At 37.7% G+C, this 16,735-nt stretch overlaps 2 protein-coding genes and 1 pseudogene across 3 annotated transcripts; 1 reads left to right on the top strand and 2 right to left on the bottom strand.

Annotated features, from left to right (window-relative positions):
- Positions 1 to 658: 658 nt before the first annotated feature.
- apoda.1 (apolipoprotein Da, duplicate 1) lies at positions 659 to 2,006 on the bottom strand (the record flags this gene model as incomplete). Its single annotated transcript, XM_079243421.1, has 4 exons — positions 1,895 to 2,006; positions 1,242 to 1,363; positions 1,044 to 1,129; positions 659 to 894 (listed from the first exon to the last, which is right to left on the bottom strand). Exons 1-4 carry the CDS (start codon positions 2,003 to 2,005, stop codon positions 659 to 661), a joined length of 555 nt encoding a protein of 184 aa, XP_079099547.1. The 5' UTR covers position 2,006.
- A 3,280-nt stretch (positions 2,007 to 5,286) lies between these two features.
- Positions 5,287 to 13,904, top strand: LOC306758447 (annotated as a pseudogene). The gene is made up of 4 exons: positions 5,287 to 5,318; positions 13,528 to 13,600; positions 13,696 to 13,740; positions 13,805 to 13,904. The product of its transcript is annotated as an uncharacterized misc_RNA (transcript).
- A 1,167-nt stretch (positions 13,905 to 15,071) lies between these two features.
- Positions 15,072 to 16,155, bottom strand: apoda.2 (apolipoprotein Da, duplicate 2; the record flags this gene model as incomplete). The annotated part of the gene is made up of 4 exons (XM_079243774.1): positions 15,072 to 15,313; positions 15,441 to 15,526; positions 15,759 to 15,880; positions 16,036 to 16,155. The coding sequence occupies 4 exons, from the start codon at positions 16,153 to 16,155 to the stop codon at positions 15,072 to 15,074; spliced, it is 570 nt and encodes a 189-aa protein (XP_079099900.1).
- Between the last annotated feature and the right edge of the window lie 580 nt (positions 16,156 to 16,735).

Here is a 16,735-nt window from a genome sequence, read left to right as displayed (position 1 = left end):
AAGTTGAAGTGTTCATTTGCTACATTGTTCTCATTAAAAATTATAAGGGGACAAAGGGATTGGCTGAAAACTGAAGATGAAATTAGTTATGTCAAGAACAAAATGTAACTATCTAAGATGTTTTGAAGGTATTTTGTTAAAGAAAAAAAAGCCTTTAGTTTGAGTTGTTTGCTGTGGTGATGACTGATGACATCTTTAAAAAAAAAAAAAACTTCTGGACAAGCAAAGGTCACATGTTTAATCGACTTATATGAAGACTAATTAGACCCTTAATGTTTCTAATTAGCGTAATAAATATTAAAATTACTCAGTGTCATGTGATTCCTCTATAATAAAATCACTTTGTTGCAATCAAACATCCTTCTTTGTTTGCACATTGTATTGTGGAAAAAGATGATAAATTATGTTACACGTTGTTCTACAATGTACACAAATACATTATATTACTTATTTATTTAATCTGCAGACAAACTGTTAATAACTGTAAATGTGAATTTGGCCTTTTTCCTCACATAAACAAGCACAGCAAACTTAGTTGACCTCATTGTCACAATCACTATGAAATACAAGACAAAGATCTTTCTGGGCCAAATCCAACTATCATTTCCATTCCCCTGGTCAGCAACAGCACCACCTTATGTTGCATTTCCTCTGCTGCTCAGAGAGTTTTGTCACAGCCCTGCTGCCTGCTGGCGATCATCCTGGTCACATCAATGTTGTTGGTGGCGAAGATCTCTCTGGCTCTCTCGATGGTGGACTCAGGCAAGCTCCGTGTTCGGCCCAGGATCCAGGCGAAGTCGACATGGAAGAGCCTGAGGACATCCGTGCAGGAATATACCAGGGCTGAGTTCACATAGTCAGTGGACATGATCCAGTAAGGGGAATAGGGAAGAACTGTGGTGGAGAGAATTGAAGGCAAAATATGTAAACATCAGACGGCACAAAGCACTAACTAAATCAGACTTCTGATTACAATTTCTTATCATTTCCTCCACAGCACAGAGCAGTGGGGGTTTGTCTCAGCAAATACTGGCTCCACTCACCATAGGAATAACTTATTCCAAGTTTGGCTGGATTCTTCATATCCTCTATGACACCAGTCCCTTCGATTTTCCTCACCTCTCCTTTTCTGTTTCATTCCATGAGCACAGATTTCAAGTTGAGTTAAAACAAATTCACAGCATGCAAATATTACTTCCCAACTCACTATTTACACTAATGAATTGCACTCAGAGACTCACAGTATTTCAGAGCTGACCACTCGAATGGAGTTGTCGGTCCTCATAGTGAAATTGGTTTCAATGCAGCGGCCCTTCTCAAACTGGGCTGGCAGTTTGGCAATTTCAAACCATCTCCCCATGAACTGCAAGGGCAGGAGCAGACAAGTTCAAAGGCAATTTAGAGCAACGTTAGAAGAGACTATGAATAAATCTACATACTGTAATGAGTTGTGTAATATGTACGACAAATGTCCTTTCAAACATGCTCTTTGAGACCGGTGGGAAGTTATTAAGTACTTTACACAGAACAGCAGAAGGAATGATCAAGCTTTTCCACTTATTTGCTGCAGATGCAGTTTTTACTTGCGTATATTTCTCATCTGGCATGGTGTTTGAGCGTCTACATGCTTTTATGACAACATTTAAAAAAGAATTAAATGTAGTAAAAGACTTGAAAACTTGCTCTAAAAGTTTTGAAGCTTTTTGAGATTATCAGTAAATGACATCTGTCCTGGTGAAAAACAAGAAAAGTCTATTTGTGCATTTAAAACTGAATGGATGAAAGTTTGTTAAAACTGAAGTTTACTCTGTAAAACATTACTGTAAGAGGAGCAAAGGGCCATCATGTCATGCACAAGCAATCAATCCAATATATTCAGACCCCTTACTCGTACCTGTTTGAGGTTGAATGCGGGTTGGACTGCTGGCTCCGGACATGGGCCCCAGTGAGGAACCTGAGCCCAGATAACCGGTAGGATGAGAGCAAAAACCAGAACAAACTTCATGGTACCTGCAGAAATAAAAACAATCATGCCTCACTATTCAAACACAAAGTCTTATTTTACTTACGTATCTTTTAACATCGTTCCACAAACAAAGCTTCATATCACTTCAGATAAATGAAGTTTTACTACAAAATGTTATATGTCTGTAATTTGAACATTCACGCACACTGTGAAGTATTATTTTTCTTACCTCTTTGTCCCGCTGGTCTGATACGTTCCCTCTCTTTACAGATTGTGTTGTTTGTCCCAGAGATGTAGTTCTCTGGAAGGTTTTGCCGTTCTCTGACTCTGTGTCGTCAATGGGAGTCTTTGTGTTTTATTTCTGACATGAAGTGAGTTATTAGCAAATTGGAGTCATGGGGGACATTCCAGTGAAAATGTTATAAAACAATCAGGATGCTCTCCTGCTCCAGGTGGGGGTGAATGGGCCTCTTTTTATGAATTCATGTGTTTGTTTACATCACTGTGCTGTTTATAATCCCTGAATTTATTTAGCTGGTTTGTTTGACTGCAGGACATCTCTGTTGTGGACAAAGCTGTTGCAGGACTATTTAAAAATGATTTTAAGTACAGGAAAGTGGATCAACAAATTTAGAAAGAACTTGGCTAAATAAAGTTTGTTTATGCAAAGGGGTGGTACAGAATAATTAGATTCAACCAAATCTAACAATGTCTAGTCATGTTCACATCGTGGTAGTTTACTGGGACAGGTCCCAGGTTGTGATTTGAGCAGTTTTATCTGGGAAATGTGACCAAATCAGTCAGATAACCCAACGATTTGAAAGTCTAAACAAACACAGAATTTTTTAACTAGACTATGGATACTAACCTTACATTTGTTGAGGATTTTCATTCAATTTGGGTTATTTGCAGCATTCTTGTTCTCCTGTCTTTCATAAACTATTGTAATCTCACTGCAATCTGTGAAATAGTCCTCTAGTGTTTTCTGTCTTTCCCAAGGAAACAATTCCCTTTTTATGATAAGCAAATACAGATTTCAACCTCTTTTCTACCTTTTGTTTAGTTTACTTTTCCACTGAAGTTCTATTTTTCTTCATATTTTGTCATAAGTTTATTTGCAGTTTGTTTGTTTTGGGGGTTTTTGTTACATTTAAGGTGAAGATACTGTGAAGATTAGGAGAAAGATACTATATTTCAGTTCAATGATGACCCAGAGTCAGCCCCACACGTAGCCTACAAGCTTTAAACACTCAATAAACAGGAAAAAAATGTAACTAAGTGCACAAGGAAAAGCTAAATATATGAAACAGGAAGACATGTTAACTGAGATGCAGAATGTGGAAACTTACACAGGTGAAAGCTAAAGCAAAGAAACAGTCATGGTAAGGATCATTGCTTGCCTCAAGCCCTTTTTACACGCCTGACTAGAATGATTGGGTTTTTTTTTGGGGATACTTGAGTGATGAATACCAGGCCAAAGCACAGAAAAGTAACTGCAACTGCAAAAGTTAACATGGCAGTGAACAAATGAAGCAAATTGTTTTCCACATCCGTACAACATGTGGTGATGGAGGGGGGAAAAAAAATAGCTTTTAACATCTGGCTTTGGAAAGAAAGAGTTTGATCAATATTCATCAAACAGCTGCTGTAGATGCAGGTACTTATTGGCTCTGATCTGCTCTGAAGGAAACAGACGCTGACATTTCATTTGGGGGAGGGGGGGGGGGGGGTGCTCTGCGGGTGGGCATAGCTCACTCTTTCATAACAGTCACTTTTATCATCTTTAATTTTCCCATAGAGGCTCTGAAATGGAAAGCAACAACTCAAAGACAAAAGATGAAAAGACCAATTGATTGTACATGTGTGTAAGGCAGCTTGCTCGCTCCCTTCCCTGCTGGCACTGGCATCCACACTGCAGCAGAAAATTAGTTTAATGATTTCAAAACGTCGTGATTATCTGAAAATTGTCCAACACAGCCTGCAGAATGCATGCCGTTGCTTCTTGTTATAATTGCAGGCATGTCACGCGTCAATAGTAAAAGTTCCTCAGCTGGTTCAGTAGTGTTAAAGTATAGAGGGTACGTACACTCCTCCTGGCAACACCTAAAGATTTAATCACTTTGTTCAGTGGGTAAACAAATGCTTAAATAAACTTGCTTGAGTTTTCTACTTTTCTGCATAATTAAAAGTTTAGGGGGTAGATGTCAACCATTCATAAAGGAAACATTTAAAGTAAGAAACAAAGTCAAAGTCTGTTCACAAACCAAACTATTCAGGGGGGACATTTAGTTTATAGAATATTCAAACATAAAAGCGTAAGAGCAGAGAAGCATCAGTCATCTGTATCTCAGTCTTTTCTCTGACATTTAATCATCTGAAATGTCTTGTTGCTGTTTAACATGCAAAATAGTTTAAACAAAACACGGTCTATTACATGCAAAAACTAATAAATGATCTCTGCTTCTAGACAAAGCTCACTGGCTACAAACATGTTGAAATTAAAAGAAGAAGAAGATCAAACGGCTACATTTCCAGCTAATACACTTCAGAGCAGAGTGACTTGTTAGCCGCAGCCAAATACATCAAAGCTTGGTTAAAGCAGAGATGCCTGGTTTCTCCCTGGATGAGCACGACGAGCGCGACTGGTCAGAAGATCAAGGAAAGAACCAAGCACACAACCAGTGGGCTGTAAGATGGAGACACACAGTATCAAAGGGCTGAGAGAAGTTAAAGATGCTGCATAAAGACCATGAAGATGGATTTCTGAGGACAATATGCCTCCACTTGAATTAAATTATAATTTTATTCTGCTCTTCCATCACTTGGAGTTTAGTAAACAACATTTCAAAACTTTTATTTTTGTTAAAAAACAAAAATAAATTCTGCATTGTCCTCCTGAGATTTTAACCTTTATTTCACCAGGCAATACATTAAGAACATTTTCTTTATTTACGATGTTGGACATAAAGAAAAAAAACAAACAAACAATAAACAAAAATGCACAAAGATATCATTAAACCCTTTGAAACATTTTTAAAGTAGTATTAAATTGTAGCCATTAAAAAAAATCTCCTGTTTACAAGCAGAGATAAAAAGAGAAGCATCCAGTTTCAGGGTTTTTAAGGTCCAGTCAGATGATGCAATAAATGAAAAAGGCTTTTGACCAAAGCAAGACTTGGTTTTTGGATTATGTGGCATAATGTGATTAGAAGACCAGAACTACTGATACTGGGTGCAGAAACTGTGTAGATGTGGAGGTGAATGACTTTGGAGTGTTTTATAAATGAGCGGGAACCCATGATCATCGTAATAAGTATATCATGAAGGCCATCAAACCTGAGAGGAAAGCAAGGTGACTCCTTAAAGAGTCACCTTGCTTGTCAATCCACTTACAGAGTGGTAGATTGCGTCCAGTTTTTGAAGAAAATCTGTGTGTGTCTGTAGATTTTATCACCGTGGTCACATAAGAGAAGATCGGTGTTTCAGACGTTTAGCCGTAAATGTCTATTCTTTCTGTATAAAAAGCAAAAGTCATGCTTTGATGTTTGCAACATATTCATGTGATGTGAGAAAGACGTTTTGTTATCAAGCCAGATTCCCAAAACTGGTAAACTGTACCTGTTCAGTCCCAGCTGCGGTGGTGATATTGGTGGTGGGAGACGTAGCCCTGCCTTTTAGGTTATAGGCAAGGCAATGCAAGTTTATTTGTATAGCACCTTTCATGTACAAGACAATTCAAAGTCCTTTACATGAAACGTTAAAAGCATTACAGACAGTGTAAAAACAGGCCAAAAAAAGCATAAAAGAAAACAAAAAATAACAAAATCACAATAAAATGACTAATTATATTCAAATAATTAAAAGCAGAATTAAGTATGAGTTACTGTGCAGGTGTCATGCATAGGCGCATGAGAAAAGAAATGTTTTTAACCTGGATCTAAAGGTTTCTGCATTTGGTGAGAGTTTAATCTCCACTGATAGTTTATTCCACTTCTTTGCAGCCAAATGTCGCTTCTCCATGTTCAGTCTGGACTCTGGTCTGGACTAGTTGACCTGAGCCTTTGGGTCAAAGAGCTCTGCTTGGTTTATATTCTCTGAACATATCACCAGTGTATTCTGGTCCTAAACCATTCTGGGATTTGTAAACAATCAGCAGGGTTTTGAAATCTATACTGTGATTGACTGGAAGCCAGTGTAAAGATTTTAAGACTGGTGTGATGTGTTCAGACCTCTTAGTTCTAGTTAAAGCTCTAGCAGCATTCTGGGTGAGTTGCAGATGTTTAATGCTCCTTTTAAACAACCAAAAGAAGTGTTAAAGTGTTATTGGTGTTAACTTTGCTTTTTACACTGGGTGACTTGATCTTTCTGCTTATTCCCTCATATGCTGTGATTATTTTGTACTGCAGCAAAGCTGGATGGGTGTGGAAGTTTTCCAAAGCATGAATTAATTTAGGTTTTCTCCACTTGGGGGCAGCACAAGAGGCCATAACAGTGTTTGAAAAAGGATAGGGTGTACCAAACTAAAATGATCATAAAAAACTACTGACTTATCGTCAAAGGGAAAACATGTGTACTTGATGAACATGTGGAGGTAAAACACAGTCCAACACATGCTTTGGTAATGTAGTTGACAATGTTATGTGTCATGTGTGTTAAAGACCGACAGCTGCACACACACACACACACACACTGCAGATTTAACATGAGAAGAGAACATGCTTGAAGTATGGTGTTACACATGTGCACTTGCTGCTGCTGAGGAACAACCAAGGTCACATCTTTATATTGGTGTTTCAGCCAAACAGACCCAACAGCTCTCAGTATTTGAACCACTGGTTTATTTAAGAAATCTTTCAGAAAGTGGGGAGTTTGGGTTCAAAGCTTGTAAAAACCTTTTCACTCCCTGACAAAGAAAAATGTTAGAGGATGGTTGACATCACAATTAATAACTGATGCTTTTATTTTCTAGAGTATAATCTTAGTATTTTTAATATAAAAAACTTCAAGTTAATTGCACATGTATTTTGAATGAAATGTAAATATTCTCACAAGTCGTTTTTAATATAGGAGTAAGAGAGGGAGGAAAAGATGCAAGTTTACAGAGCAAGAGATAAGTTAAGTGTCAAAATCAATCAGACTGAGTTTTATTAGCTGGAGAAACTTCAGACAAGCCTGGAAGCCGAATTAGTCTTTAATTGCGAGGCGCAAACTGCAAAAGTCTGTCAAAGCTTACTAGTGATACTTTATGTTTGGGGCAATTTAATGTTTTCTGCCAATTCATACACTCTGTTCTGTCAGTACAGAAACTGAGGACTTCACGGCTCCTGTACTTGTCAAGAAGAAAAATACATATCCTATCTTTCATGGCAGTGATTTTTAATGATCATAGAGGTACAGATGGGTCCCTGAGGAGCCCCCATGCGAACAAGTGGGATAACATTTGCTTTGCTCAGACCCACATGAACCTTTGCAGACACTCTTATGAATAAAATGTGTATTAGAGAATATGTTTTTAACAACTTCAACCTGGTGAAAATGAAAAAACATGGAATGGATGCAAAAACACCATGTTCTGTAAATCTAAAAATAAGATCAAATTAAAAGTAATGCCAAACTTTGCAATTATTTAAAATTATAAAATAAAATGACAAAATAGAAACGACACCAGGAAATTTGTTGTGAATATAACAGAAATGAAAATGTAACCATAAAAATCGTACCATACTTCTCATATTTATACCATGACTTCTTTTCTATTTCTATCTGCCTTTACAGAACCTTTTTTGCATACATTTTCTGAACCGCTTAATCCAATTCAGGGTCGCGGGGAAGCTGGAGCCTATCCCAGCTGGCTTTGGGCGACAGGCAGGGTACACCCTGGACAGCTCGCCAGTCCATCGCAGGTTTACAGAACCTTAAACTGGAATTAAAAAAAAAAAAAAAAAAAAAAAAAAGAATTAAAGGCAGAAATCAGAGGAGAGTAAGGTAAGTAAGGTCATGGACCAACTAGACTACTGAACTGACTTCCTGTTTGGGAAATTTAAAAAAACCAGCAACCTCCTGATACCTGATTATGACCATTTACACAGCGCTGATAAAAAAATAAAAATAAAAAAAAACTCAGCACAGATTAAATATGTATTAAAAAAAAAAAAAAGATTCTACAATCATTTACACTTTTCTACACAGCGATATACATCTGAGAGTGAGAACAACACAAGCAAGAAATCAAACAGCAGGGGGCATCATTGATAAGTGCTGGTCAGACTGCTGCCAGTCCAGTTGGACAGAGGTGCTTCCATTTACAACCAGAACAGTGCAATTCTATTTAATTTTTTGTTGTTGTTGCTGTTCTCTTCCTTCCCTGCAATAATCCCTTTTTACAAGTAACTATCCCAGAGTATCGTCTTGGGTGCATCTTATTAAGTGCTGCTAAAATCTGGATAAATCTTTCCCTCAAATATCTCTGGCAAGTAGAAGACAAATGCTCCTGAATAGTTATTTCCTTTCTAAAATAATAATTCCTGTTTGTTTTAAAATTATTACCAATTCCTGTATTTGTTTTTAAAGACACATTACATCATTTCCTGACCTTAAAACACAGTGGCATCTCTCAGGTGCATTTCTGGAGTTTCTGCTGCCAGCAGCAGGCTGAGAAACTGCACTATACAACTTTTACATCCAGGACACGATGTAACATTGCAGTAGAGTTTTGCTTCACGCTGGAAAACATACTGGCTGTTTTGAACAAGCAATGTCGCTGATTCAGCAAAGAAGAAGATTAAAAGTAAGAAAGTAACAAAACAAGAGTCATCGTGAGATTGCCTTTTACTGGCGGGAGAGGGCTAACAGGTCAGGTAGGATGCAAGATGGCTGCCTTGATAAGGGGTGTGTGACGGGGGAATGGCAAAAGTTCTGAGTTGTGTTTTTAAGCCTTTGAATGGACTGACCCCAGATTATCAATATGATCTTGTTAAGGTGAATCAACCCTCCAGAGCCCATGAATCAGATGACTAGATGGTCCCAGATATTCCTCCATCCTTCATGAAAACCAAGGGGGATTGAGCCTTTGCAGCCGTTGCCCCCACATTGCAGAACACGTTGCCCCTTTACAATCTTTTTTTTTTTTTCTTTTTTTTGTGTCCTGTCCAGCATTTAAGCAAGCAGAATGATGGTCTGGATGCTGTGTTCTTACTTTACCAGGGGGAGCTTTATAGATATAATGATCTGCTTAATTTTCTGAATTCCTATTTTATTTCTCTATTTATTTTACATTATTGTTTGTATTGCAGAGTCTGCACTGCTGGACTGGACCAGAGAGGATAGAAGAAAAGAGAAAGAAGAGTAAACAGAGAAAACACCTCATAGAGGAAGAGAAGAAGAGAGAGATGAAGAGATAGAGAAAGAAAAACATACATATGCACATATATATGCATATATGCACTTGCCTGTATGAACACATTTACATACACACACATACAAGCCAATCTTAGATTCATATTCCCCCTGCGAAGGCCTAACCCATCAACTGTCGGAGGCACCAGAAACTAACAAGTTAAATATAAATGAAAAACACAGAAAGAAAACTAGCTGCTGTTAATGAATAAACCTGCAGGAGACTCAGTGACTGTGTCACATGCAGAACAGAGTGGAACGTGTTCAGAGAAGAGTGATCATGCCAATGTGACACCACCTAAACAAAGGCAAAAGGGAGGCCAGGAGAATCCAGGCACAAACCCCAACCGCCCCAATCCAGAGCCAGCCACACACCACACACCCACCCAGGAGGAGGCAGAGGGGGGGCCCCAGCCAGGGTCCCCCGCAGTCAAGGGAAACAGGCCCCAGCCAGCAAGGACCGGCCCCGCCGGGCACCGGCCACCCAGGGCAGACAGAGCGCAGGAAAGAGAGAGAGTGATTCTGAGAGAACTCTTTCTATACAATCTATGATTAGTCTGTTCATTTCTAAAACATGTCTTAAGACCCACTTGTTCAGTCTGGTTTTTGGCTGAGCAGAGTCACCTCTACTGGATTTCATCTTTTTTATATTTTTGCTTTAATCTTCTTTCTGAATATATTTCAGTAAAACTCTTTGGTTGGCTTGTGGCTTTTAATTTGCTATTTAGCTGATATTGACAAATGTTATAATTTTTTTTTTAATATTCATTTTAGAAACTCAGTTATCTAACAACATTTTTTTCTGTTTCTAAGAGGGAACAAGCTCAATTCTGTTACTGTATCGCTATTGTCACTTCTTGGCTGAGACCCAAAAAGATGAGCAACCACAAGAAGTTATGCGAAACATTTCATCAGCAAAATGTGGAGATCTGGAAGAAGAATATGAAATGACAATAAATTCTGCAAGTTGAATTATATATAAAGTAAAAACAAATAACTATGATTTAAAAGAGAAACACTAATAAGATTTTAACCTTGGTTAAAAGTTTAATCTCCGGTTTACATTTTTTAAAGAATAAATAATCATATTTTAATATTAAACTATTCTTGAATTGATTGACCAATGTGATCTCTATGCTTTTAAATGCTGTGGATTGTCCAATACATTCTGATTCAAGGGATGTGTGTATTTTGCTAAACTGACACAAATACTTCAACAACGGGAAGATTTCAAGGCTGGAAAGATTGAGGTTATTTCTCAGGTGAAGATCTGTTTTTGATGAAACCTGATTGAGTCAAACCCAAACCCCAAAGCAACATTATGATTATTTCACCAAGGATGTGAAACCTGACAACAAAGCAATGCAGTCAGAAATAATCGTTTAAGCAAATCATTTACAAGAGTAAAGCACATGTAGGACGGAAATATCACAGTTTTAATAGAAATCCCTGGAAGATAAGGCTGAACACTTTATTTGCTGGAGGATAATATCCAGATTACAAGAAAGCTCAAAAGAAAACACACACACATGCATAGACTGTGACTGAACAGCATGAATTAACTGTAACTTTACTAAGAATATATTTTCACCATGTGCTTTTTTCTGTATTCCTCTACGAGTCATCATGTCGTATAAATTTGTGTTCTGCAGTTTATGTTTTCTGGTGACAAACTCATGAACTGGTTTAACTCCAAACTAGTTCCAGTCCAGCATCTTTATTTTTATTTTATCCAGCTTATTTTTTTGTTAATCAGAGTTGAAATGCACTGGCAATAAAAATACGGGAGATCAAGACCCTCACAAAGACGAGCTGTATTTGAAGCTTTGTGTGCTCCTTCTAACCCGGCTTCATTTGTATTTTCTTTTGTGCTTTTTTTCTGTAATGCTTTTAATGTTTCATGTAAAGCACTTTGAATTGTCTTGTACATGAAAGGTGCTATACAAATAAACTTGCCTTGCCTTGCCCATCACAGTGTATATATATATATATATATATATATATACACATATATATATATACTTGCTATTTGTCCTACTTGATCCTCCTAACAATTTTGATCTAATTGTAAGTTAGGATGAGATCTTCTTCCTTTTCCTTCAACAAAAGTTAAACAATGTGTTATTTGTATTTTAATACAGTTAACAGCTGAATACTTTTCTCTGCCATTATTACATTTTGCAGTGTGGGATGTGCCACATGACAGGGGTCTGTGAATGTATACAAACTCATGAACTGGTTTAACTCCAAACTAGTTCCAGTCCAGCATCCAAAGCTCTTTGTTAAAGCAGGGAAGGGATTTAAAGTTAAGCCAGAAACAAAGAGAGTTGTTGTGACTGAATCTGCTTTAGTTTTCTCCTAAAAAAAAGTCTGGTTCAGATTCAATAACAACAAACACTAAAGGTAGACAATTTGAGGTTTCATCGGCATTTACTGGCAAGTATTTTGTTTGGTGTCTGGCATTTGTTGAGTTTTTAGGCCTTTTTTTTTTTGTTTGTTTTTGTTTTGTTTTTGTTTTTTTTCTTCCAAAGAACTTATTCTTATTTTCAGTTTAACAAAAAGGGAACAAAACTAGATATTTTCAAAAGCTGGTTTTTCATTTATTAAAAGTTGGAAATTGTTTCAAACATTTTGGGAGAATCTTAAAAAACTAAATTTCAATTATTTCTTCTTAAATAAATTCACTTAGCAAATACCTATTTGCACAAACCAAACAAATAATTAAAGTGAGCCAATGAAAGAAAGAAAAGAAATGGAACACCAAGTAAACTCCCCATGACTTGGTATGGCCCAGGGATGCACAGGTTCGGTTCTTGAGGTCCACCATCCTGCAACCTTTAGATGCAACCCCTGTCAAACACACCTGAGTCAAATGAATGTGTCATTACATTATTGTGTTGGACGAGGGTTGCATCTAGAAGACCAGAAAATGTATTTTTGGAGAATAAAAGTTAAATATTTATTAAAGGGCTGCTTACTTGGAAATCAAACAAACACAAAGGGAAGGTTTTTTCAAATCAGACCAATTAAAATGTGGGATTTTTGTTTGGTTTAGTTTTTTTTGTTGTTGTTGTTTTTGTTTTTTATGTGTTTTTTTTAAGAGAAATTTTCTGTTTGCTTGCTTTTTGCCCTTTGGACATTAAAGGAGTATTTTTATCTGATATATTAATGACTATTGAAGTGATGTTGAGTTGCACAGATACATAAACAAATCAGATGCATCTAGTTCACGCCAGTCACGCGTGACCACTCCACTAACCAGAAACTTCTGTGAAAGGCCTGTTTGAACAGCGTATTTATTTGAACAGGGGCCAACTCTCTCACTCCCTCCCTCCCCATCTCCATCACGCAGAGGGGGTTTCAAGGATGTTATCAATAACAAACTTATGTTGCTGGGGAAACAAAATGCTGTGCACATTATAGGTACACAGACAGCAGCTTTTTATGTTCATAACTACTGATCTTTTTCTCTCAAGGCAACAAAGATGAAGTCCTGCCGCCTGTTTTCTTCCCTGCAGATTGAGCTGAGAAGATGAAGGCCGTGCAAGTGCTTTCCTTGACTCTGCTGATTATTGCACCCAGTGTTGAGTCCATGACGATTGGCAAATGTCCTCGGCCTGCAGTTCAGCCCATCTTTAATGTTTCCAGGATGAACACACTTTTGCTGATCAATGAACCAAACTAAACACTGAGCACCCACTGTATTTTATACTCATTATATAAAATAATATCTATAGTACCTTGGTAAGTGGTATGAAGTCAAGAAGCTGCCAACAACCTTACAAACAGGCCAGCGCAGTTTTGCCATCTATAGCCATGAGATGGCGAACATCACAGCAGTCTAGCTGCTGTGAGTACCAGCACCATAACTGTTCAATTATTTTTTATTTTTAAGTATATGTGTAATCTTTTTTGTAGCTTTTCCCTTCAGTTATCGCCCTTGAACCTCAGTCACCGCCATTACTTAATTGATATGTTATTTATCTAAATAGTTTATACCTGATCAGGAGTATTAAGTTTCCATGCCTCATACAGAGCTGCTGCGTTATACGAGGCAGTTTTGAAAGTGATCAGGAGTATGCACACTACAAAACAGTAAGTACATTAATTAAAGGGAAATGCAAAATGGAATGAAATTATTTTGCATGTTTTTGATAATATTTTAGTGATAATGGAACCATTTATTCCATCTTTGGCACTTCCAAGGTCAAGGACCCTGCTGAGCCTGCCAAGCTGGAAGTAAAATTTCAAATCATTACCATTATGTCCTTGTATTCAAGTTGTGTGTGCTGAATATTCCAGCACCTTTAACAGCATAACTTTTCTCCTTTAAGACTCTCCCCCTGCTTCCTACTGGCTTCTGTACCATGCCCATGACAGTAACTCTGGTCTATTTCTGCACCAGGTTCAGCCTTTTCCCCATAGAGGTCCACCCTCCCCTAGAGGACCTTTGAGGAGCTGCACAGCATCCTGTCATCTACAGGTGTCAGTGGACAAGATGGTCCCTACAATCCAGGATGAGAGCTACTACATGAACCAGTGAACAGCGAAACTCATGTTTCCTGTTTCAGTCGGCAGGACTGTGGGATAAAAGTTGGCTTAAAATAAAAAAATTACACACTGAAATGATAATGGCTCTTTTCTCCACTGGTGATGGTGTGTATTGTCAGCTCTATGTGCCTGCAAAGAGAAATGCATTTTCTGTTAATTAAACCGGTGATATTCTTTTTATTCCATTTGTTCCATAATAAGCTTTATGAACCAGCCTGTAAACCTCTTTATTGTAAATATGGAATGATGTAAAAGAATTATTAACAACTGCACAAAAAAGGAAAAAAAAAAAAAAAACTCAGAGAAAAGATGCAGCCTATGATATCTTCACTATGTTGTAATGCTGAGATGCTCTGCAAGAGTTAAAACAACAGACGTTTTTAAGTAACTTGGACAACAGAGTTAGATTTAGCCACCTAACTTCAGCAATGACTTATAAATACAGTGACAAGCTTTAAAAAAGATTTTTTTTTAAAAAGCAATTATAAGTTGCATATTTTAAAACAGTAAGGACAATGTAAATTACCACTTGACATACCTGTCTGTTTAACCTCCTCATACAAGTAAGGTTTAACTTTAATTTTGCAGCTAGAAAATTGATGTTGGCCCTGCGATGGACTGGCGAGCTGTCCACGCTAGTACCCTACCTTTCGCCCAAAGACTGCTGAGGTAGGCTCCAGCTTCCCCGCGACCCTTAATCGGATTAAGGGGTTAAGATAATGAATGAATTAATGAATGAAAATTAATGTGACTTCAGAGGAAAAAAAACAGAAACAATTATTAATGCGACACAAACTGCACTTTATCTAGAATGGGTTTTGCATGTGACTTCTGTTCTACTTTGACTTTATTAACAGGTTATTTTAAAGACACAAAGGTGTTTCATTTAGAGTTTTGTCTAAAAGGGATCAATAAGAAGTCTGTAAAGATTACAAAACGACCACCGCTATCAGAATCTAACCACTTAGTTTAAGCAACTTTGTTGTTAATTTGACAATATTTGTTAAACTGCAGGGTCATTGCCATTATGATTGTGGTTACATCAAACTGCCACGCAAATCCAGAGAACAGAACCACCAAAACCCAAAATGTTGCTTTCAAGCAAAGATTTATTCCACAAATCTTGTTCAATATGATTGAAAGATTTGACGCCGCAGGTTTACTTTCTCATGACGCTGCAATAATCAGCATCCTGGTTGGTGGTGAGTAGTTTCTCCACATTGACTCCAATAGAAGTCAAGGTGCTGTGCAGCTCCTCCAGGGTCTCTTCAGGCAGAGTGGGCTGCCTGCTCAAGATCCAGGTAAAATGTGAGTGGAGCACACCGAGGTCAGTGCAGCTGTAGACCAGGGCGTAGTTGTCGTAGTCGGTGGACAGAACCCAGTAAGGGGCAGGGGGAGAGTCTGGAAATATGAAGAGACAGGATGGTCAGTGTGTTTCTCACATTTGCAATATGTTAACTAGAACAGCTCAAATGGAATTCAAAGAACTGATATGATGAAGAGTGTAAGGACAAAGGAGGGTCCATACCCTCAAAGAAGGAGACCGACAGTTTAGCTGGCTCAGTGGGGCTGGGCTTGGCAGTACCAATTATCTCACTAATGGTCCCATCATCCCTAAAACACAACAAATTACAAGTGAAACATGAGTTAAACCTTCAAAACTTTTAAAGTTTGGGTCACAAAGAGTTCTATTCTTCTAAATGAATTGAATAGAAGTATTATTTCATAGTAATTCTGTTAAAGTTGACATGAAAAAGTACAGAAAGCTACATAAAAACTTTATAAGCAATTAAACTGCTTATTTCAAACAACTGCAAGGAATCAGCTGATGGTGGAAAATACTCACAGCAGCTCCCTGTTCAAGACACCAACAACTCCAGGACTCTTCAGGCTGTAGGTGGCAGTGCTGCACTGGCCCTTCTGGAAAGTGGTTGACACTCTCTGGATTTCATACCATGTACCAAGATACTGCAGAAGAAGTGATCAAATCCTGTGTTAGTGAACTGCCACAGAATCTTCTGGTGTTCAGTTTTTACTTAGTGGGAAAAATTATTACAGCAAAACTGGTAAATTATTATGTAGAACGTAGACTTTAATGCAGCCTCTGAAGTTCATAGTCTCACCCTTGCAGCATCAAACTTCTCCTGGACAGCAGGATTGGGACATCTGCCTGGCACGATAAGCTGAGCATTGGCTGCCAGAAAGCACAGCGAAAAGAGCGAAAACACCTGGAAGGCATTCATTTTTCTCCCCAACCTTTGAAAACAGAAAAAAAGGTTTTAAAACGATTGCATTTTCTGAAATAAATCATTTAAATCTGAACAAAAAGCCATCTGAGAGAACACAACTGAGCTCTCACCTGTTTTACTGGGTAGCAAAGATGGTTGGTGTTCGAATGCCGTATTTATAGTGAAAATGTGTCGTAACTATTTGCTTATCGGGTTATCTTGAGATAAAAGATAAATATCTCACTGAGTGAGATATTTGGCACCTGTTCAGAGTAAAAAAAAAATGTGGCCTCTAACAGAAATAGACTGGAACATCTATGTTGTACACAGACCTTGGCAGGTGAGTAAACATTTTTTTGTAATATTACCTAAGCTAACTTGGAAGTATGATAACAAGTTATGTCACTGGCTGTTTGGCTCCACACATGGCAGTGTGTGCCACATGATGTCGTTATTTACTATGCTTATTCAGAGTTGCTGAATTTTTATAGCTGCTTCAAAGTTTTATCCACTTAATGTTTACTACTTTAAGTTTTAAAAAGGTTAAATGTATATTTTTTTATCTCAAACATAAAAGATGTAATTATAAAGTGTT

Source organism: Telmatherina bonti, assembly GCF_933228915.1.
Source record: "Telmatherina bonti genome assembly, chromosome: 7".
Lineage (NCBI taxonomy): Eukaryota > Metazoa > Chordata > Actinopteri > Atheriniformes > Telmatherinidae > Telmatherina > Telmatherina bonti.
This window is presented reverse-complemented; position numbering and strand designations above follow the sequence as displayed.